Here is a 24,307-nt window from a genome sequence, read left to right on the forward strand (position 1 = left end):
CTCATTTGCGGAATTTCGATTGACCAATTATACCATCTGAAAGGTCAGAAATTGGTCATAAAAGGTCAGTTGGTCTCATTAATTGGTCAGCATCAGAAAATTTTTTATTAAAGATTGAAAAAACTCCACCTATGCGCGATCGGGAAGCATTCGCTGATAATTGGTTCAGTTTAATTTTATATTCAAAAAATAATATAATTTCGAAAAAATTTTCAATTTTTTCAACATTTGTACTAGGAGAACATAAGTGGGAATTAGTAGTTCCTGATAAGGAGAAAGGTGAGTAAGTGTTTTCACCCCGAAAGTCTAAAATATTATTTTGGCAGAAAGTTATTGGTCTGCCCACTAGAGGTCACACTCACCAAACACGGGTGTGCAGACCACTAACTTTCTGACTTACGAGGTGACAACAATTACCTTGCTATCAGGTACTACTTATTCCGTCCGTCCTTGATGTTCTCCTAGTAGAAATGTGAAAAAAATTGAAGTTTTTGAACGAAAAAAAACTAATTTTTTCATCATTTACTAGGCAAACATGCTGTGGTGGAAATTTGAAAAAAAATGAAAATAAAAATCAGATTTTGCTTAAAATATTTAATGAACTTTTTTTTAATATATGTCCTCACCTAGTTTCGAACCAAGGGACTAATTATTCAAAGTCAGATACGCTAACCATTATACCATTAGGGCTCTGTTATTCGTATTAATAAATAATTATATTCATATTTTCGACTTTCTTAAATTATAACAAAAAGTAAAACTCATTTTCGGAAAATTTTGAGTAGTATTATTACAAAAAAAATGGCAAACGAAGTTTGAAATACTTACCTATCGTGAAGTTCGAAATACTTACCTATTTTTAAGTGAAATAATATTGTATAGCTACAGAGAGATGGGGAAAAATAAAATAAAAACAGGGTTTGAGTTTTCAACTTTATTTAAATGAAATCAAAATACATAAAAACTATTTACGAATTACTTGCACATAATTCCATATAATTAATTTCATCTTAAAAAAATTTTTTTGCATCAACTTTTGACACGAACCACCGTACTTTGATTTCATAGGCAAGTGTTATACCCACACAGTCACTCGTCTTATTTATAAAAATATAATTAACTTAATACTAAATAATTACTACTACCTGTACTAAATAATTAATTAATTGATAATTTTGCTCAAAGAAAATAGAATAGAAAATTTAAAAAATAAAACAAATTTAAAAATATATAACGATTTTTATTTATTTATAACAAAACAAAAATGTTTTAAATTTTCATGAAAAATCATATGTATATTTTCATAAAACAAATTAACAGAGATTCTTTGTTTCTTATTAATGTTTTTATACAAAATTAGAAATTCGATCTCTTTTATATAATAATAATAATAATAATAATAATAATAATAATAATAAAGGATGTCCCAATATTAACGTCTGATTTGAACTTCTTGCGTTAATTGTGGAACACTTCTCTATAAAACACAATATATAATTTCTTATAAATACTTATATAATTTCTTATAAAATTAATGCATCTCTGAAATTTTCCACAGTTGTTTATTAGGTTGTAATTACTTCGTAAAATATTCGACCTCTCAGGGGCATACCGAATCCCCTTTTTTGGGAGGAGGGGGTAGTTGGGGGAGGTTTAATCAGTTCTTTACAAATTACAAAAAAACTATTCTAGCTGAAGTATTTGTGCACATTTTTATTTATTATCTGTTTTAACTAAACAATAATTTTTTAATCACAATTGCTTATCATCTATTATCGTTGATCTTTTCTTTTCGATAACTATTTTATGTATTATTTTACGATGTAACTGTAAAGTTCTAGCTTGCGCAAACGCCCGTGAACAAATCGAACAAACAAATGGTTTTTCTCCAGTATGAATCCGTATATGATTAATTAATTGTGGTTTATATGCAAATGATTTCGCACAATATTCACATTTAAAACGTTTATAATTAAAATGCATTATTTTCTCATGAGATATCTTTTTACAATTGTCTAAAAATTTTGCATCACAATAATCACACTTAAAATTTTTGATATTTAAATGTACCGCTTGCATATGTCGCTTTAAATTTGTACATTCTTTTCCGCAAGTTTCACAAATTTTTTGTCGAGCCTCTTTTATTAATGCACTATGTTGCTTACTAATATGTCGATCTAATACATCTTTATGTTTAAATATTTTGGAGCAGTTTTTACAAGTATATTTTGGACTAAAATGATTCTTTGCTTTATGTCGACGTAAATACAAGTTTGTTTTAAATTTTTTATTGCAAATATTACAAATTGTAACATGTCTTTCGGACCGATGATTATCTAAATCGTTTTGAGATGTACAAATTGTAGGACAATATGTCACCATACACGGAAATAAATTGTTTGTTTCGCCATGCGAAAAATACTTATGTCGTATAAAATACTGCTCCTTCTGGAACGTTCTCTCACAAACTGTGCAAGTATACTGCACTAAATTTGAGTATGTTTGATCATCTGATTCAAAACTTAAATCCGTTTCTTTTTTAATAGCAACACTCTCAAAATTTCTTACTTCAGTATCCAATTTCGAATCATCTTCATCGGATTCCGAATGATATGTGTGGATATCATTGTTCAAGTTTTGTTGAGTATTGGATGTACTGCAATTGTTGGCTTGTTTTTGTAAAGTAATTTTTGAAAGTTCACATTGGCTTTTAAAATCAAGTATTTTCTTTAATAATGAAACGCAATCGCCACAAATGAAGTTCATTTCGATTTCAAATTCCTATTAACAAAAAAAAAGTTAGTTACTTAGTACAGTAGAATCTCGATAACTTTAATCTCACGTAGAAATAAGACAAGTTTGACAAATTCTTTGAAAATTAACAACTAAATATAAAAAGAAGGGAACAATTTTTAGAAAATCAAAATTTGAAATAATTTTATGTTTGCCAACTTATGGATTACAAAACAGATGAAAAAAAATTATTATGGCAGCCACAATTCTTAATACATGTTTAAATAAAATAATAATGAATATTAAGAATACATCTGTTTGTGTACCTATTTCCGAATTTTTGCTTGGTTTTCGAGATATTAAAATCTAATTTCAATGACAAATACGATTAAATTTAAGCGCTTTCTTCTGTAAATAAACTGGAATAATAAAAAAAAAATGGTTATCTCCTCGGAATCGTAATTAATTTACTAAATAATTGGAAAATTAATTAAAATTAATAAATGCAAAATAAGTGTGAAATGAAAATGTAAAAATACTTTTGTTTATATTTTTGTATTTCGATCGGTTCTCGAGATATTGAAAACTAAAAATTAAAATTCATCATTTCTCTAATTAATGAAAATCCCTTTTCATGAATGTTACTGACTTGAGTTGGATCGAATTAATCTATCTGTATCTATCTATCTTTAATCTGTATTTATGAGTTTTTTTGAAGTTATTAAGGCAGAATTGATTTTTGAGAACTTTTTTGTTTATTTAAATTTATGTAACTAAATTATAAATAGCTATGAGCATAGTTTCAAAAAATTCTATATTTTTTACACAATTATTAAGGATATTATAATACAATGACCATAAAAATTCAAAGCCGATTAACCAAAGAAAGATAACTATATTAACAGAATTTTAAACATTTCGTGCACTTATATTGTATGAGAAAGAGTTGAGTTAAAAATTACACATTATTTCGCGACTAGTTTGTATACTCATCATTTGGTACATATAGTCCAAAACCATTTTACAATATTGTAGGAAGACAAACATCTTAAGACTTTGATAATTCAAGAATCAAGCGAAAACTCGAAAATTGGTATTCAGTTTATTTTAACTTTAAGTGTTTGACAAAATCTGTTTGTCAAGTATCGAACCATTAAAAAAAATTTTACAAATAATCACTTGCTTCGAAATTAAGGAATCTTAATAATGAATTCATTTCTGAAGAAATATTTAATGATTGTATTTTCATCAGATCATTTTCAGCGTCCGATAAACAACCACGACATATGCGATCACTAATTCCGTTTTCATCAGACATCTTTTGAAATGTCGGCGTATTTAAAATTCGTCTACATCTGAAAAAAAATAGCAAGGAATTCAGTTTGTTTCCATTTTTAATATTAATATAAGATTAGAATTAATCGAATACCTTTCGGTCGATGCAAATAGAAAAAAATATTGTCAGTATCCAGATTTCTCATCTCAAATGGTAGTAAATACAGGATTTATATTTGTATGCACGAATACAAATATATAATGTTTGAGACAAGGAATCAGGAAAAAAGACAAGGACAAATATTCACGAAGAATAATATACATGAGCAAATAAGAGCTATAGATATACATGAGCAGTGGCGAGAGTAGAATTTTAGAAGGATTGAGATTTTTAATTTTAGAAGATGCTATGCAGTTTATTTTCGAAAATTAGAGAAAAATATACACAGAATACGGCATCGAAATCAAGAAACCAAGCATCAACAAACGCCAAAGAAATAGATGCAACGTCGATACTGGGAGCGTTGAAGATACATAATTACATTCTGTATTCCATTCATCGATACGTATATAGCTTATCTTCAGTGTCGTTTCATGAAACACAAATCCATATGATCGGTATTCCAAAAAGAATATTTTTACCATCGTAAAAAAAAGTACCACCATCCCTACGGTGAAGGGGATTTAAACCCGAAAACACCTCGTACATCCGCCACTGTACATGAGATAGCTTATTCCGATAGTAAGCCTTCTAAGTAATAAAATATAAAAATTAAAAGGCAATATGATATTAAATTGATTTGGAAGTATTAGACTGGTATTTATCCGGTCTAATACCGATCTGGACACCATTGGAATCGTTTATTTGAATCCCTTCAAAAAACATTTCTAGCATACGTCGATAATTTTCAATCAGATTTACTTGGAAAAATAACAATTTAACGATTTTTTTTCGCTAGTTGAATTTTGCTATCGATTAAAGATGAAAAACAAACAAAAATACATATTTTTTTCTTTTTTACATATTTTATGGCGATACTACTACTACCAAACAAAAACCTTTATATATCAAATTCTCGGACCATTTTCAAACCGATTTTAAATTTCGTATGACGAGATTTTCAGACAATCATCCATAAAATTGAAAGCGAAACTTGCGATTTAACACAACGAAATTTCAAATTAATTCATTGTAACTAGAAGCTGCGTAACTTACTGTGATAAACTATTAAAATATAATTATAGCTAGTTAAGCGTATTGTTTTTATTAAAAACTTATCAACACTAAACTAAGTGTCAGCAAATATAATTATTGTGATACGTCAATAAATATGTCAGCGTTAGTTTTGGACTCAACAAAAGGTTATTGCAAATCTTTTCTGTAATCAAGGTTTGTGTGGTGGCAGTCTACGTCCTCTTAACCTACTACCAATTAAGGATATCATTAGGTACACAACATAATGATATTTATCAAGAACTTTTAGTTTTGTATTGAGATAAATGGCTCTCAGATTTGAGAAAAAAAATTCAAATCGTTATATTTTTCGAAGTAAACATGAATGAAAATTATGGAAGTAGACAAGAAATGTTTTGTTACCGTTTTCCGTGCTTAATACCAATTTATGCAAAGCTCAAATTGTTCTATAGTTAAACGTTTGGTAATTACCTCCAAAAAAAGTTAGCAGTTAGAAAATTTAAAAAAATTTTAGTTGTTCAATATCTAAATAATTTTTTTGGATAAACATTGCTTATATTTATCTCATATATTTTACCTATGATTTATCTATTTTAGTTTGTAAAACAAATTACTCATGTAATGTAAATAAGATGAAATGTCAACATGACAGAACAACAAATTAAAAAAAAAAAAAACACTTCTAAGGTTTCGTTCACAATTTTTAAATTTTAATCCGTATCACCGTATGCTCTATTACAATAGTGAATATCTTTGATAGTTTGATTCAGTTTGGCATAATATATTTTAAAATTATTAGGCATGAGATCTTTTATAAATTGTATAATTTACAAACAAATCATTTGAATAAAAATTTCCTCTTCGACTCAGAATCGAATTTGGGTTTTCGACATGAGACATGGTTATGGAGTGTAAAGGTAAAGGAGCACAATATCTTAAGGCTGTTTGACTCAAAAAATGGCCACAAAATAGCATAGAAACCGCTCTTTCTAAAGTTTTTACAAAGCCGGGCGAGTAGCAGAACGCAACCTATATATACCTCACGGTAAATGGTGCTTCCAAAAATTCCGAAGATGCACGAATCACATTGAATACAGAATCGTAGCCAATCAGAAACAGTATAAATCTATAAATCCATAAATGGGGATAAAGGTTGGGCATAAGTGGTGCCACCAAAAATGCTTACGTACGATAATGAATATGTAAAAAACGTCGCATTCAGAATTAATAATTGAACAGTTAGGATCTTTAATTATTAATTCCGAATGAATTTGAAAAATACCATGAATTTTAATGCAAAAAATCAAAATTACATAGAGGATTAATAATTTAATATCAAGAAAACAATAATTTATCGCGAAAACAAATACACCTAAAAAAATAAGTGCTCGAACTTAAAATTAAACTTAACAAAACAAGGTTATATTTTGAGAATTTCTAAAATCTACATTAATTTAGAAAAATGTATATCCTCTTAAGAACCCATAACTAATATACAAAAATAATTTTCGATTTTATCTTTAATTGTAATTATTGTAATTTTAAATGAAATGAATAACCGAGTGAGGTTATAAACTTGTATGCCATGATCGTCACCCATTTTGGCGATTAACCTTATTTTGGTGATTTATTCAAAATTACCTATAAAATTTCAAATCATTTGCATCTATTTTCCCTGTAATATTATTTCTGATATTTAATCATTCATTTTACATGTAATTGTAATTCATTTTACATTATAATGCATTAAATATTTGAATTACATTCAGAGTTAATAATAAAGGATGTGCACTCTTCAATTATTAACTCTGAATGCGATGCATTATGGTGAATTATTCGTGAAAGTAAGCTCGGTATATAGTCTACAATAGTATTCAAAATATGATCCCCGATTTGTGATTGGTTCAGAACTAAGGCACGCTTTTTAAATTTCTAGTGTAAATTAAATTTACTGTTATTCATTCATTTAAAGATTTATATTTTTTCAAAATTTACTTTCCTTTCAAGAAAATACGGTTATTTTTCAATTGTGCACTTAGGAAACTATTTAAGAAAATATGATTAAATAATAGCATGTCTATGATTATTATAGTTGGTAGCACTGGTTTGAAGTACGAAACGAATATGAACGAATGCCATTATGCCATTGAATGAGTATTATCTTTGCCGAAGATATACGAAACACGAATCACTTTGAGTACAAGATCGTAGCCAATCAAACACAGTATAAAGTGGTGCCACCAAAAATGCTTACCTCCGAGAATGAATAACTAAAAAACTTCGCATACAGAATTAATTATTGAAGAGTAAGGATCTTTAATAATTAATTCTGTATGTAATTGAAAAATACCATGAATTCTGAAGCAAAAAATCAAAATTACATATAGAATTAATGATTAAATATCAAGAAAACAATAGTTTATCGTGAAAACAAAAATTACAAGTTCTTAAAATGAAAACTAAACAAAACAAGGTTATATTTTGAGAGTTTCTTTAATCTAAATTAATTTAAAAAAATATATATCCCCTTAACTAATATACAAAGCTTATTTTCGATTTAAAATTTATTATTAATTATTGTAATTTTAAATGAAATTTATAACCGAGTGAGGTTATATCTGTCTATGACATTCAAATTTCAAAACTTGTATACCGTTTTAAATTATTTATTCTGCATATAATTGTAATTCATTTTACATTATAATTCATTAAATATTTGAGTTACATTCAAAGTGCATCTACGAAACTATCAAAATGACTGAAAAATAAGTGAAAACGTGATTAAAATGGTGATATTATAGTAAAGCCATACAGAGCAAAAATGATTTCTTTCAAGTACGGATGCCATTATCCCATTGAATAAGTTGAGTATTATCTTTGTCGAAGATACACGAAAAACGAAACAGTTTGATTGTTTGAATACAGAATCGTGGCCAATCACATGGGTCACAGTAAGTGGTGGTAGCAAAAATGCTTACGTTCCAAAATGAATAACTAAAAAGCGTCGCATACAGAATTAATAATTGAAGAGTTAGGATCTTTAATTATTAATTCTGTATGTAATTGAAAAATATCATGAATTTTAATGCAAAAAATATAAATTACACAGAAAATTAATAATTAAAGATCAAGAAAACAATAATTTAAAGATAAAACTAATATACCTAGAAATATAATTTCTTAAATTTAAAATGAAAATCAAACTTATTAATAAAACAAGGTTACATTTTGAGAATTTCTATAATCTATTTTAATTAAAAATATATATTATTCTCTTAAGGACCCACAACTACCATATAAAACTGATTCTTGATTTTATCTTTAATTGTTAATTCTTGTAATTTTAATTTTAAATAAAATATCATAAATGTGGAGTATTACATTATATGACAAATGTAATGTAGGTACCGAGTGAGGTTATATTTTTTCTAAAGCATTCACTTTTTATAATCGTTTAGGAAATCTTTTAATTAAACAGAAATGAATTTTTTAAATATAAATTAATCGTGATGAAAATGAACATGCTATTTTTTTCAAAAACAATTGAATTACTTAAATTAACTTTTACTTTTTAATATCGTAGGGAGCAAGCAGTATTGCCAATATTGGTTAATGTAATCGACAGTAAAATTTTAATAAATTTGAAGAAAATAATTTCAAAGTTAACTTTATTGTGAAATTATAATTAAATATTTATAAATTATGTTATATTAATTGTTGAAATGATTTATAGTTATTATCCCTGATTTGTGATTGTTTCAGAGTTAAAGCGTGCTTTTTAAAATTTCTGGTGTAAATTAAACTGGCTATTATTCGTTATAGGATTTATTTATTTTTTTTCATATCTGAAAATATTATACATATGGTTATTTTTCAATTTTACACTTACAATTAGGAAACAATTAAAGTGTATAACTCAAAATATAACAAAAAAAGTAATGTCCTAATGTCATTAATTCTAGTTTGTTTACCATGTATTGGTAAGACTGGTAGGAAGAATGAGTTTTGTCTTTGTCGAAGAAACACGAATCACTTTGAATACAGGATCGTAGCCAATCATGGGTCACAGGCACAGTATAAATACGGGTAGCAAAGCTATGTTGAGTTGAATACAGAATTAATAGTTGAAGAGTTAGGATCTTTAATTATTAATTCTGTATTTAGTTGAAAAATATAATATATCAAAATTTAAAATTTTTTTTACAATAAATACAGACAGAATTATTAAGAAAATTTTTGTATGTGCATTATTTGCGAATCCTAACTCCTAAAATTTTTAAAATTGAGAATTTTTTTATGCTTCCCACAGAAATGCTCAAAACATAACCTTACTTCGTTAAAAGTTTTATTAAATTAGAAAGATATTCCATAATTTAAATCTGTAGGCAAAGTTAATCACAGAGTACATACTACATACCTAAATTGGCAAATTTTTCGTGACCTAGGAATTTTGTTACTACTTGATTTATTTTGTCTTTGTCCAGGAGTTTCATAATTTTTGAATCTTTAATAAAAATATTAATTAACAAATTTTAAGGCATTTTTTCTTTATTACATTTTTGTACCTATTATTTTCAAAAAGTGAATCATCCACATCCATAAATGAAGGTACCCCTCCATTTAGAGCTAGATCAGTTTTATTGTCAAGATAAATAATTGACCTGCGAGTCATGCTACTACCTGAATTTTGGTAATTTTCAGCAAGACTAATTTCATCCTAACTATGAAAGTTTGAACTTGTTCATCGGTTATTTTTTCAGGATGTGTTCATTTAGTACCTTATTTTTTTTATTATTAAGTTTATTTTTATAAAAATTTAGAAAAAATTTATTTTTGTAATAGAAATATGAAAAATGTTGTTCGGAACATTTTTTCGTAAACAGAGTAGTTTACGCGTAATGGCGCAAATTAGGACAAAAGTTTGCTTTCCATTTTCTCAAAAACTATACAAGATACAGAGTTGAAAATTTGCAGGTGGCTTGAAATAGTTCATAATAATTTTATATCAAACCCATGGGATAATATTAAGATTCGGGAAAAATTCTTATTTATTTAAAAATAAATTCTTTCACAACATGTAGATTCCAAAAAAGGCAAAAAAAAATTGATAACTGGGAGTTGCAATCTCCGTTTATATATTTTATAAAAACTATTATTCTTATTACTCATCCGCGTAGATTTCTTCGGAGCGAGTGGAGCGGGCGCTTAAGACACCATGTTGCAAGGGGTGCCGAAATGACAAATACGAAAAACAAGTTCGCATTTTAGTGTTGATTATTTAAATACAAGTAAATTTTTTGGAAAAAGAGTTGCCGAAAGACGATCTCGCTCTACCTTGATTTGGGGGTAGAGACGGCGCTGCTATGGCGTAACTAACTCCGTCATTTACATATTGTTTATATCTAACTCTAAAACGGAAAAGATAATGGGTTGAATTTATACTATGATTTTCTACAATTAGAAAGTGAAATTTCCGAACAGGCATGGACCGATAGTGAATTTTTCCACATAAACTATCTTTTAAATCGTAAAACATAGAAGAAAAATATTAAATTTTTCAAAAACAAATAACTTTAATTTGAAACATTTTTCATAAACTTATAAATGTTCATGGGGTGTTCTCACATTTACTTTATGAAAATATATTTACTTTAATCTATTCTCTAATTCAACAGTTGAAGTATTGAGTTTGCTTGACGGAAACGCAAAACAATTCAATCCACAAGCAAAATCGAAAGAGACAATGAAGTTATGGTAATCCATTTTTCATATCTCTTCTTGGAAAAATCTGCTTTATTAAATATATAAATTTCTTTTTAGTTAATTATGACGTGCCGAATTTCTGGTAAACAAGTACTTAATGGTATTTAAACAATTAACTCAATTAGTTGTTAAATTTATTTATATTGTAACTTATAATTTTACATTACTAAATTATATGGTCTAGGTCTCTTATACAAAAATTGATTATTGTTTCGCCGTCTCCATTTAATATGTAATTTTTGACGTTTATCACTAGGATGTAACTTAATATTATGACTAAGTAAATCGTTTCGTTCAGAAAATATCTGTTTACAATCAGGGCACGTAAAACATTTTTCACCTACGTGTTCTTTAATATTATGTGCCATTACACTTAACTCATTTGAAAACACTTTATCACAAGTAGTACACTTAAATGGTTTTGCTTTTGATTTTAAGAATTGATACTCTCTTTGGGTAATTGTTCTATCACAAAACATCGAATCGATACCATTTTTCCTATATCTTTCATTGTTTAACATTTCTACATAATGTTTACATCCAAATTGTCGTTTCAAATATTTGTTGACATTTCTTTTATCATCAAAATTTGCATTTGAAACGGCATGCTCTAACTTCATATCTGGTCCCGAATATTTATTAGATGTTTCATCATATTCAGCTTTCATTGGCTTTAAATCAAAATTTATGAATTCATGTTCATTTTGAGTAATTTTATAGTTAGATGTAGGTGATATTGTACATTTTTTCCCACATTTTTTTCCGCAAAGTGTGTCAGGGTTTCGTAAATGTTTTGTAACGTCTGCTTCGCTTTTAAATATTGCTCCACAATGTTTACATATAAATTGAATATTCAAATCATCGTGAACATTTCTTGTTCCATCAAAATTTTTATTTGAGAACGCATGTTCTAAATTCATATCTGATCCTAAATATTGATTAGATGTTTCATCATATTCATCTTTTAACTCTTCTTTGATAATGAGTTCTGATTCTAAATTCATAACTGAGCTTAAATATTTATCAGACGTTTCATCATATTCCTCTTTTATTTCTTCTTTAATAATAAGTTCTGTTTGAAGTGATTCAATATCGGGTTCATCTTTTACGGATATTGTTGCATATGGATGATCAAGTTTAACAACTTCCCAACGCCATTCCATTTTCAATCAAATTGATTTCATCTATTTTTTTTTTTTATATATTCTCTCATCAAAAGTTTAAAACATCCAAAACTGATTTTGAACATTCCATTTTCAATCAAATTGATTTCATCTATTTTTTTTTATATATTCTCTCATCAAAAGTTCAAAACATCCAAAACTGATTTTGACATATAAAATCCACATACTTTATATTATAGACCAGCCAAGAACCACAGATTAATACTGAATATAGACAAACAAATTACACTCGATTTTGTACTAACATGTCATAGACCTTTTCATTTTAAAAAGTGATTCTTTTTTTGTTTTCTGGGCTGAATGTCAAAAAACTATTCAAGCAATTAAATATCATTTATGTTTTATCTTTGTTATCAAATTTTGGTATAGTGTTCATAAAATCGCCTAATTAGTTCATTTTCGGTTGTCTGTGATAAATAAAATAAAAAATGGAAGTTGGAAATTTACAGAACGTGTTAAATTAAAAAATAGATTAACTTGTGCAGTTAGGGATTGTAAGAGTAAAGCAAATAAAAATTTAAACGTAGTTTTCCATAAATTTCCAAATGCAAGCGGTCGTACGGTGATATTAGAAAATTTTTTTAATAACAATTTTTTGTTACTTCAAATATTATAATAATTATTTTGAAGTTAAATTTGTATAATAATAATAATAATAATAATAATAATAATAATAAATTAATAAAATATTTTATCAACAGTGTAATACTTTGGGTATTCTTTAAATAATAATAACTTTTAATTAAAATATATTTTATATACCCATTAGTAAGATTTATAAAAATCTTTGTTTTTCCAGTTTCCAGACTTCAAACACTTTAGTTTGTGATAAGATCATAAAATTATATTTTATTTCGCAAGAAATTCTGTCTGCCGCTTCCATAACATTTAATGTGACTGTCAGGTATTATCTGGTTATCATAATTATTCTGAAGTTGATTGATCTTTGTTTTTGAGTAAACACGCCTCATGTAATAATCGTTCAAAAAACCCCAACCTTAAAGCTTTGAGCATTAGTTTTTAGCACTATCAAATGGATTAAACATTTAAAAGTGTAAGTTATTTTCCGACATGTTTTTTAAGCGACGCCTCCATGTCAGAGCCCAATAAGCAGTTCCACTTTTTTTTTACATTTGAACACTGTCAGTTTATATGTAATATAGGTCTATCGTGATAAGACGATTTACCAATTCTACAAATTCGAACTTTTTCTTAATAAAATAGTTGTCATAAGTCGGTAACACAGAAAATTTAATTCGTGCCGATAATATTAAGATTTGACGTCTTTGGAACGTAAAATAAACATGTTCAATATTTTTTTCCAATTGATTGATTTAATATATTTAAAATGAATACAATTTTTTAAACCTTAAAAGGTTTGTCTAATATAATTTTCGAGAATGGTAGCTAATTAATTTTACATTCAAGTCAATAAGCTTTAACGTTAAGTTTAAAATGAAAAAAATAGTTCAAAAATAGTTTTTATAATAGAATGATACAATGGCAACAGGACGAGATATACGATCAACTCCATCTCCATCGAATACAACAACTACTAATGTAATTGGATCTGGAGCATTACGGCAAACACGAACACCAAAACGACAACGATCACCAAATTTCAATAATCAAATAAGTACAGCACTGCAAACCGATGACAAAAATAACGAATTTTTATGTCCAATATGCTTTAATATCATCGAAGAAGCTCATATAACACGTTGTGGTCATACATTTTGTTATCAGTGTATAAAACGATCATTAGAAACACTTGGTCGATGCCCGAAATGTAATTTTGCATTAAGTGGTCTCGATCAACTATTTCCAAATTTTTTATTAAATGAATTAATTATTAAATATAAACAAAAATTGACCGGAATCAATGCATTACGTGATTCACCTGAAGGGCTCAGAGATTATATTGCAAATGAATCGGAAAATTTTACTTTAAATGATGTAAATATTATGCTTGAAGTGTTAACACAACGTAAACATTTATTAGAAGCCGAATCATGTGTCGCACAAAATCGTTTAGTTTATGAATTTCTTAAATATTTATTACAACAGAAGGAGGAGCAACGCGATCAATTAACACGTGAGGTTGCATTGATTAAGAGTGATATTATTGAAGTTGAAAATATATTAAAAGAAGTACAATCAAAATGTCCAACATTAGAAGATGTTGAAAAAGCTGTCGGTGATCGAAACGATGCAGCCGTTGTGGCTATGAAAAAAGAAGTTATTGAATTAATTGATACAATTGGTTTGTATAATTCTTTTTTTATTTTTCAATTTACGAAACACTATTGAGATTTATTTTTTAATGTTTCAACCTTCCAGGTTCAAGTGTCGCCCAACCAACAAAACGAGAACGTCCTAGCTCAACAAAACTAGAAAATGAAAAAGAAGCAAGTGCAAATAATGTGCCAGACATGATGAAAACAATATTGTCATCAAGGCGTCGTCGAATGTATGCACATTTCGATGACTTCGTACAATGTTACTTTTCATCACGTGCAAAAGATCTCCACTTTAGTAGTAATACCGATACTAAGTTAAATGAAACGGTAAAACCAATTAAGGCGTCTTCAACGTCAGATGGTATAGATGATACTTATATGAATTCTAGTTCTGGTCTTCATATGAACTCCGGTTTAGATTTATTCCGAGAAAATTTAGTAAAATTTGCTCGTTATGATAGCTTAAGACAATTGGCAACATTAGCGTATTCAAGTGACCTATTTAATAACTCTACAATTGTTTCGAGTATTGAATTCGATAAAGATAATGAATTTTTCGCAATTGCTGGTGTCACAAAACGCATTAAGGTATTCGATTATGGTGCTGTTATTCACGATGCTGTGGATATACATTATCCAATTGTGGAAATGGTATCTAGTTCAAAAATATCCTGCGTTAGTTGGAATAGTTATCACAAAGGAACTTTAGCGTCAAGTGATTATGAAGGAACGGTAACTGTTTGGGATGCAACTACTGGTCAACGTACGAAAACGTTCCAAGAGCATGAAAAACGTTGTTGGAGTGTTGATTTTAATAATGTTGATACACGTTTAATAGCATCTGGTTCAGATGATGCTCGAGTCAAATTATGGTCAATTAATGTTGATCATTCCATCGCAACTTTAGAAGTCAAGGCCAATGTATGTTGTGTAAAATTTAATCCAAGAAGTTCTTGCCATTTAGCGTTTGGATCTGCTGATCATTGTGTACATTATTACGATTTACGTAATATGAAAGAACCGATGTCTATTTTTAAGGGACATAAAAAAGCTGTATCTTATGTGAAATTTATTAATACTGAAGAAATTGTTTCAGCGTCTACAGATAGTCAACTCAAAATGTGGAATATAAATAGTCCACATTGTTTACGATCATTTGTTGGGCATATAAATGAAAAGAATTTTGTCGGTTTAGCAACAGATGGTGACTATGTTGCTTGCGGATCAGAAAATAATTCTCTGTATGTGTATTATAAAGGACTTACAAAGCAATTGTTTAGTTTTAAATTTGATACGGTTCGTAGTGTTTTGGAACAGGATAAAAAAGATGATGAACCTAATGAATTTGTATCGGCTGTTTGTTGGAGACAACATTCAAATATTTTAGTGGCAGCTAATAGTCAAGGTATTATCAAACTTCTAGAACTTTATTAATTGTATTTATTTTTCGGTTGTTTTTTTTTTTTTTTTTTTTTTAATTAATTGTTCACGAGTTCCTCTTCTACTTTTTTTTATATTTGTTCAAGAGTTCATCAGAATCAGATCTCTTTTATTTCTTAATATTATAACAATTAAAAAATGAATTCAAGGATTAAGAGTTTGATCTACTAAACGCCCCTCCCCTCTATCAATTAATTCAATTACTTTCAGAGGCGAATTAAGAAATTTTACGGCTGTAGGCAGTCTCAAAACTTAGCGCCTTCGTAATAAAAACCGATCAATAAAGACCTTTTTTTTAATTATTTAGTTGCAAGTTCTTTATGTCTGAGAACCTGTAAAATCGCGATGGTTGTTCGAGGTAGTTTTCCGGTCGAGCTGCTGTTGTTTAATAAGAACGTACTATTTATTTTTACAGATAAGAGAGATCTGAGTACTGGAAACTCTTCTAGTATTGAATTATAAAAAAATTAACAATTAATGTATTTATTCTGTTTGAAGAAGTAAATGTTCTTTCATTATTTACGCTATTCTAATTTAAATTCTAAAAACGTTCGTAAAATAATAATCAATAGCAAGTAATAAAAACAACCTTAGATTGTTTTGGGCCCCGTTTGCATTAATTCAATAAATACGCTTTTTTCTCAATTGTCCAAAGAGCTACGATAAATAGCTCAAAGAACAACGTTTTGAAGACTCGAACTCTGCTCAAAACGAACACTGCAAAGTGGTAATTTTAGTATCGGAAACAATAAGAATACAGGCAATCCAATCTGATGAATGCGGTGGTTGATCGATTGTAAATGTCGCGTTTTTGACGTTAAATATGATCAAAATTAACCCTCACACTATTCGTTGTCGTATTATCTTCGATTAAAATTCATAATTTTTTTCTCAATTCTGAAGAAAAAGACAAATTTGTACGAGAAAGGGGCTACAAGAGGGTGCCAAGGGAAAAAGCAAATTTTTATGAGAAGAGTCACACACAAGAAGGCGCCGAGTTTATTTATAAAGAATAAAAAAAAAATAGGGGGAAATTTTGAGAATTTGAAACCCAAATTGCATTGCCTAGAGGTGCCGGCATGAGTGAATCCAGCACTCATCAGAATCGATACAATGTAGCTTGCCTAAAGATCCCTGCCTACGGTACTGTGTACAAATAATGAAAAAGGAGAGTTCTACCAAATTATAATATTTTGTCAAAGAATACCGCGGGACTATTAGATTACAAGTTACTGAATGCTTTGATTGTGACTTACTGACTGAAATATATTCCATTTGAGAAAATATATATAAACTATCGGAATTAAAAAGATAATTTAGTAATATTAAATATATTGCAATTTCATTGAATGTTTTATTAAAAGAGTTAACGTTTGATGAACAATTATACGAAACCCATAAGTTGAAGAATTGAAACTAATTATTTTTGCAACGGGGAGATAATTCTGTACTCTTAAAATATCTCGAACAGCCCATTACAAAATCATTACTTTAAAATCTTTATTTTCAAACTCTACTCAGATTTATAGAATCGATCGCAAATAGTACCTGACTTCGAATAAAATCGATTAGGTCGAAAAAACGTTTTGATAAAATTTATTGTATGAGTAGAGGATAGGCAATTAAGACTGATATTCTTTTAAATTTTATATAGAATTTTTTTAATGTATTAACTTTTATGAATTTCTCTTTTTAAATGTTACGTATAAAAACTTTTATCTTAAAGAAAGCCCACCGCTGGTTAAAAGTAGTGAATAAATGTCTGATTTTTTTAATTGATTTTATTAAAGGAAAGAAATCCAAAAAACTTGAACTTTTAAAATTCAAACTTAGTAAGCTTCACTATTAAATAGCATCTCTAAATTTTATAAGAGCAATTTTTTACTATCACAAAAATAATTTTTATTCTAAAAAATTAACACTTTTGCGTTAAATATGCGCATTTACTTTCAACCAGCGGAAGGATCTCTTTAAAAAAAAATTGAAATGTACTTAGAATAATTCCTGTTCAAATTTAAAACTGTAAATATTTACTTAAAATAACAAAGGAATGATTCCATCAATTTTGTTCAGGATATATTCTAAATAATTATTGCCAGTGATACATCAAACAAAAGCTTGTTGATAAGAAATAAATTAATAACCTTAAGATTGTAAAATAAATTGGAATTGAATAATTTAATACTTAAAATATTTGGATAGTTTTATAACCTACCGTTAATATCTAAAATTAGTGAGTGTTAACACTTGACTGACATAATTAAAGCCGGTATGTTAATAATTACCACTTTTCAGATAGGTAGAGATAGGTGCAGATCAGTCAAAAATTCGTTTGACCTTTGTAGTTTGCTTGTTTGCGGACAGATATCAATGGATTACATTGATATCACATTTTGACTTTTGATGGCGCGGTCTGTACTTAGCTTTTCAGGTTAATTTATGATAAAGTGTACCCAAAACGAGATACGATACTGTAAGAACCGTAAAATGTACACATGCAAGGCTATAATTCGCCAGGAAATCTTGATTGTAAATCACTTTTGGAGAAAAAAAGGTAAAGAAGGAATAAAACTTTGAAATAATTATATAAACGTTATCTATTTCATTAATTACATTCGATGATTGTTTTTCGGTTCTTCTAAGGTACGCGGCTCGTTTCCACCATGCTCTAGAATAAATCAACTTTTACGGTAGATAAATATTTGAGAAGCTTGTAAAAATTTCAGAAATTAATATCAAAATATAAGTGCCAACAAGTTTTAAAATAAATAATTGTAAAAAAAAAATTAGTTTGTGCCAAAAAATTGTTAGTTATTTTGCTCATAGAAATTGAAAAATTATTTTGCTATTGCTATTAAAAAAAAAAAAAAATTTATTTTATGGCACATTAAACAAAAAAAATATTTTTGAAAATGAATTTATGGAAATGTTTTGATTTGAAAAAAAGAAAGTTTTTAAAAATATTAAAAAATTAAGTACCAATATTAAAGATGTTGGAATTTTTTTATGGTTGTTTAACGTTTAAGCTTATTTTAAATAGTCTGTAGTTAATATTTTAATATGGATTATTTTCAGTTATATATTTTACGATACTACAGAGTGAACCAAAAGTCACTATTCATCGTAAAGGTACCTAATTTAATAAAAAAAATTTGTTCAAGTGAGGGTTGGTTTCGCACATGAACCCTAAGCAGGCACTTGGGCAGTTTTTTTTTTTATATAATACTGTGTACTTTTTATTAAATACTTTTGTAAAAGATAAAACAAAAGGAACTCTATACTCGAACTTGACAAGTTTTTTTTATTATTTTATTTTATAGCGGCATTAGTAATATACACTCTGTCAAAATTTCAGCTACTTAACTATTGCGATTTATGTTATGAGGTACAGTTCGATGTCAGGCAAACGGGCAGTGGAGTCTTTGTAATAAAGTCCTGTTGTTTACCCTTTGGGCACGTAACCCTAAAAATTATCTGAATAAGGTAATTACGTATCAAAAACAAGATTACCTTAATGTTCTGAATGTGTAGCGACTTTTGGCCTATCCTACATTTTCAAGCAATAATGACCATCTGTGTCTATTAATATACATAAACTTTAGTAATTTAAACTCAAATCAATACGAAAAATATTTGTACGCATTGGATCTAAATCCATGTAATTTGGTGTATGTTAAAAAGTTTAAAGTCTCAGAATAATAAAAGAATGTAAAAATAAACAAAAATTTTTAAACTGAATTATCTAGATTTCTAGAACACCGTTTCTCAATTAAAACGTTCTTCAAAATATACGGTTTCATTCCGACTAGCGCAACTTACGTACGCAGTATGCAGGGTTCCAAAACAGTGTAGGATTTTTGTCTCGATTTTGTTTAATATTTTGATGGCTGCTTGTTCTTTTTGTATCCTAGTGTATACATTATTTACACTGAAATTCAAAAAGAAAAACACACGTTTAGACTGATTGGAAATACTTATTTTTTTATGCCACCAGGTGTGGTATGGCAAAATGACAATCTCAATAATTGAGAAACGATTATCTAGAAAAGATCCATCAAATATATTGGTAATTAAATGCAAATTAAATTATTTGCACAATAAGATTTTTATAGAAATTTCGTTAAGGTGCCGAATAATTATAAATTCGTTCTATATGTGGAATTTTGAGTGCTCCCATAAGGAGTTTAGTTTAATTACCAATAAATTGACAATTATTTTAATGTATACCTAATTTATTTCTTCTATGTTGAAATAAATTTTATTTATCTGACAAAAAAACCTAAAAAATGATTTAAATAGGCCATTCAAGAATACAATCAATTTTTTTAAATAGATTTTATGATAATTCTAATCATTTCCTTGGGAGAATTATCAAATAGATGGATCTATTATTATATAATTATTTCTAATTTATTACAGAAAAAATGGTTAGTATTTTTGAAATGTCTATATTCCATCAAGAAAAATATTTAAAAAAAAACTACTATGAGATTGTTTGTGGATAAATTCAATTAAATAAATTTAGAAATTGAATGAATTGTTATAGTTTGAACTTTAGATTTTTGTGTGTAGTCTATGGAAATTATGGTTTATTTATTTATAAATAAATTTTACTGAAACTTGACATCGTATAGTTAGTAACTTCTTTTGAAACAGAGCTTATTGAATTTAGGAGACATTCATAAAAAAAAGTAATGACATCGACATCGACAATATTATATTAATTTTTTTTTTTAATTATGTTGTATTTTAAATGTTAGCTATTTAAAGCGGGAGGAGGGTCAATCAATTGTAACATTACATTTGCAAAGTGGAAAGAGTTTCTAAAAAATTTTGAAGTTCGAAGTTCATTGAAATTTCATGTTAATTTTTTTCTTAACTGAAAGGTTTTACTTTTATTTTAAATTTATTTAGTGAGGATCTATCAATTGTGTTGTTATATTGTCGGGGGGTGTAGAAAATGTGACCAGCATGGTGAAAGAGTCGGGGCGGTTTAAGAAGATGTTATTTATTTTATGAATGGCCCCTTACTGAATTTATTTTGCCACTGAAACATATCGAATTATTCTATTATTAATGAGTTGTAGTTCTGTCTTCGCTAATCACTTTTGACAGTGTTTATGTTGTGGAGATAAATATGATATCATTGTATATGGGTCTATTTATTTAATCTGCAAATGCTTCACCGAGCTCTTTACTGATAGTCATTTCAGTCAGTTGTTTTCTTAATTATGTAAATCAAGAATAAATCTAATTGTCAATGTTTTTTATAATCTTGAAAATATTTTAAGATTTCAAACTTTTAATCAAGCAATAAAAAATAATATACAAATAATTGATGTTATAATTATAAATATTTATTCATTTAGTGCAATCGTAGAGATAAAATTATTCATCAGAGTAAATTTTGCCATAAAAAATGTTAACAATTGAAAACCAATCTAAAATTTTCCAAAAAAATCTATTAATACAGAGATAAATAAAAAAAATTTTTAATCCTACATCATATCGAAAAACTAAAAAATTTTCTGATTAGATTATTATTCCTAGAGACTGCCTTATCCTTGTGTGGCCATTCTTGGATAGCCTATGTATACCTTTACTAATTACAAAATTAGTGCTAATGTATTCAAGTTTTCCTGACATTCGTTGTGAGCAGAACCGTTTTTAGCTACCTATAACTTCTATACCGTTTCATTATATTATTAATTTGAGTTTTGACACAACATTGTATGAAAACTTAAATTAATAATTTAATGCGCTAAATTCCGTTCTGAAGGTAACGAATAAGACTGTCTCTATGTTTTTATTAAGAAATGAAGCCGAATAATGGGTAAAAGGTTACAATCCTATGGAACTATTATATGACCTTTTATTGGACACGCTTCAAAATATTCGTATGAGTGCGTAGAACAAAGTCATATCATAGAATAGTATAATTGAATCATATTGATTAGAAAGTGTACTTTTACTATGCGCACGTTTAGAAGTTCGGTTCTTGCTAATTAGGTTGGAAAATCATGACATTTAAGAAAACAGTCATTGAACCTTAATTTTAGGCTATTCTAAGAATTTTTTGACTTGTGACACATTTTCCTTAAATTCGCCATTTTTGAGATACAAATAATTGAAAATAAAACCTAATTTTGATGAAACTTTGATATTGTGAAATTTGAATTTTTATCTAAAATTTTTTCATCAAAACAGTTGAGTTTAAGGGCGAAATATACCACAAGACAAAAAATACTTAGAATATCGCGCATAGTAAAAACAATCAATATGACTTGAAGTCATATTGTTCCATAAAATTACAATCATAATGAATGCGTAATCTATTAGGTGACCAATCAAGAATCAAATTCATAAAATTTTACCAACGACGTGTGAGACAATCAAATTCTTAAGATAATCCTAATTCTTTTAAATATTGTTTAAAAGATAATTCTTAAATATAGGGTAAATCATTGTTGATTAAGAGTCAAAATTTAAGTAAATGTTGAATTTTTCAATTTAGGCGTCTATTTTTTTATTTTGAATTAAAAACTACTAAAATTTGGGGGAGTTTCGCATACATAATATTTTCATTAAAAAAAAAATGTATTTGATATAAATAAAGTTATTTCACCGTGGAAAAATTCTTGCCGCACTAAGCAATACTGAACAAGTGAGAAAATGACATGCTCATCAAGAAACTAAAATTTGTAGTGTCCGACCGAAAGTCGATTACTAACCGAGGCCAATTAATCGGCTCTCCCTCCAAATTTCGGCTGAAATTCTCGAATGATCGATCATCCGATGATTCATTAAATATTTTCTAGGTTTACAGTTTAATAATTCCAATTTTTAATTATTAAATTGGTATACATTTTTAGAAAATATCATATTTTTTGTGTAAAAATTTGTTAAATATTTTTGTTTGACTACTCGTTTAAATGAAGAATATTTTTATTAATTTAACCCTGACACAAAGGACTGGATAAAGTTAAGATTTCTCCAAATTACAGCAAAGAAATAAAAACAAATGAATTTGTTGAAGGTTTTTTAAATTATACTCTAGGAAATGAAGCCGGACAGATCAAAATTTTGCAATTCTATGAAGATATATGATTCTTTATGGAATCTGGCGTAAAATGTTCGTGTGAGTGTGCAGAACACATATCATATTCATTAGAAAGTGTGCTTTTACAATGCGCACGCACCCCAAGCGAATTCTGCTAAAAAATCATGAAATTTGAGAAAACAGCCATTAGACCTTATATTTGAGGCTATTCTAAGCATTTTTTTTTAATCAATAGAACTTTGTTCTACATACTCATACAAAGATTTTGAGCCGAATCCCAAAAAAAAAAATATTGTTCCATAGATTTGCAACCTCAAATACGTCATTTCATACAGTATTAATTATTCAATGTTATAATTAAAATATAGTTTTAAAAACACGCTTGTTGCTTGTTCTAAGTATATATGTATAGTATGGTTATCGGTATTATAATAAATGTATATAACTGATGATGTCCTATGCATGGGTATGATATTAGAGAGTTACATACAAGTGAAGCTAATATAAGCGTGTTAAAAAAAATTACAACTCGTCAAATAGGAAATATGATTTATTGAATGTAAAAAATATAAGCCGTTGATATAAATAAACTAAATATTTTCTTAATCAAGTTTTCTAATCATTTTCAAGTGGAAAAAAATTTTTAAATTTTACCCGACGTAAGTAAAATCATAGTCCGGAATTATGTTTCCCGTAGGATAATGCACAGCCATGTTTTATTTTTACAACTATTTATTTTCATCAATAGGGAATTCATGAAATTTAAATTTGGTTCAAATATTTTCTTTTACTGGACATTTCAACTAAACCATTATTTTAGTAATTAATATCTTTTTAATTACTTAAAATTAATTAATAAAAGTACAAATTCAGTGAGGGCATTTAAAAATTTCTAAAACGGATATTCAAATTTTTATACGGACGTGACATCAAAGTACTGGTTTGTCAAATTTGTTGACATACTGTATGATATTAATTACTTACATTTTATATGGAATTTCATTAAATTATACTATTCTACGGCTTTTTAATGGAAAGATGATAATGATATTAATTAGAAATGACCTATGAAAAGTCCATTACAAAATCATGCGCGCAAAAAGAAATATTCGAAACCTATTGCTTCTACGGAAATTTAGTACAGAACCTTTTTTGTGTAAAATCAACTCGCAAACAAATTTTACAGTAGTTAAAACTGCAATAAACTAAATAGCTTACGAGATATTTTAAAAAAACCTATTTTCGCGACCTGACCGTGACAATTTTTTTTTTATGCGCACATGTTTTTGCAATGGAATTTTCATAGGTCATTTCTTGCATTCGAATGAAGATAATCCCGGGGAAAAAACTTCACATGGATTTTTTAAGCAGAACAACCTTTATTTTCAGGGTCTAGAATCTTAAAAACTAAACTCTT

The 24,307-nt window shown here is 27.7% G+C and overlaps 3 protein-coding genes across 3 annotated transcripts; 1 reads left to right on the plus strand and 2 right to left on the minus strand.

Annotated features, from left to right (window-relative positions):
- Window positions 1-1,558: 1,558 nt before the first annotated feature.
- Window positions 1,559-4,284, minus strand: LOC123300732 (zinc finger protein OZF-like). Its single transcript, XM_044883363.1, has 3 exons — window positions 4,163-4,284; window positions 3,917-4,088; window positions 1,559-2,781 (listed from the first exon to the last, which is right to left on the minus strand). Exons 2-3 carry the CDS (start codon window positions 4,049-4,051, stop codon window positions 1,753-1,755), a joined length of 1,164 nt encoding a protein of 387 aa, XP_044739298.1. The 5' UTR covers window positions 4,052-4,088; window positions 4,163-4,284; the 3' UTR covers window positions 1,559-1,752.
- A 6,840-nt stretch (window positions 4,285-11,124) lies between these two features.
- Window positions 11,125-11,634, minus strand: LOC123301149 (zinc finger protein 13-like). The gene has a single exon (XM_044883882.1). The coding sequence runs from the start codon at window positions 11,632-11,634 to the stop codon at window positions 11,125-11,127; it is 510 nt and encodes a 169-aa protein (XP_044739817.1).
- Window positions 11,635-13,451: 1,817 nt separating this feature from the next.
- Window positions 13,452-17,661, plus strand: LOC123300712 (E3 ubiquitin-protein ligase COP1-like). Its single transcript, XM_044883335.1, has 2 exons — window positions 13,452-14,413; window positions 14,491-17,661. The coding sequence occupies exons 1-2, from the start codon at window positions 13,651-13,653 to the stop codon at window positions 15,822-15,824; spliced, it is 2,097 nt and encodes a 698-aa protein (XP_044739270.1). The 5' UTR covers window positions 13,452-13,650; the 3' UTR covers window positions 15,825-17,661.
- The last annotated feature ends 6,646 nt before the right edge of the window (window positions 17,662-24,307 follow it).

This window comes from Chrysoperla carnea, chromosome 5 (genome assembly GCF_905475395.1).
Source record: "Chrysoperla carnea chromosome 5, inChrCarn1.1, whole genome shotgun sequence".
Taxonomy (NCBI): domain Eukaryota; kingdom Metazoa; phylum Arthropoda; class Insecta; order Neuroptera; family Chrysopidae; genus Chrysoperla; species Chrysoperla carnea.

What these genes read in the sequence shown, in the direction of transcription:
- LOC123300732 (XM_044883363.1), bottom strand. Translation starts at nt 4,051, where the DNA reads ATGTCTGATGAAAACGGAATTAGTGATCGCATATGTCGTGGTTGTTTA. An exon ending in TAAGATTCCTTAATTTCGAA is followed by an intron (nt 2,782 to 3,916) that starts GCAAGTGATTAT and finishes TTTTGTTAATAG; the next exon opens with GAATTTGAAATCGAAATGAA.
- LOC123301149 (XM_044883882.1), bottom strand. Translation starts at nt 11,634, where the DNA reads ATGAAAGCTGAATATGATGAAACATCTAATAAATATTCGGGACCAGAT.
- LOC123300712 (XM_044883335.1), top strand. Translation starts at nt 13,651, where the DNA reads ATGGCAACAGGACGAGATATACGATCAACTCCATCTCCATCGAATACA. An exon ending in TGAATTAATTGATACAATTG is followed by an intron (nt 14,414 to 14,490) that starts GTTTGTATAATT and finishes TCAACCTTCCAG; the next exon opens with GTTCAAGTGTCGCCCAACCA.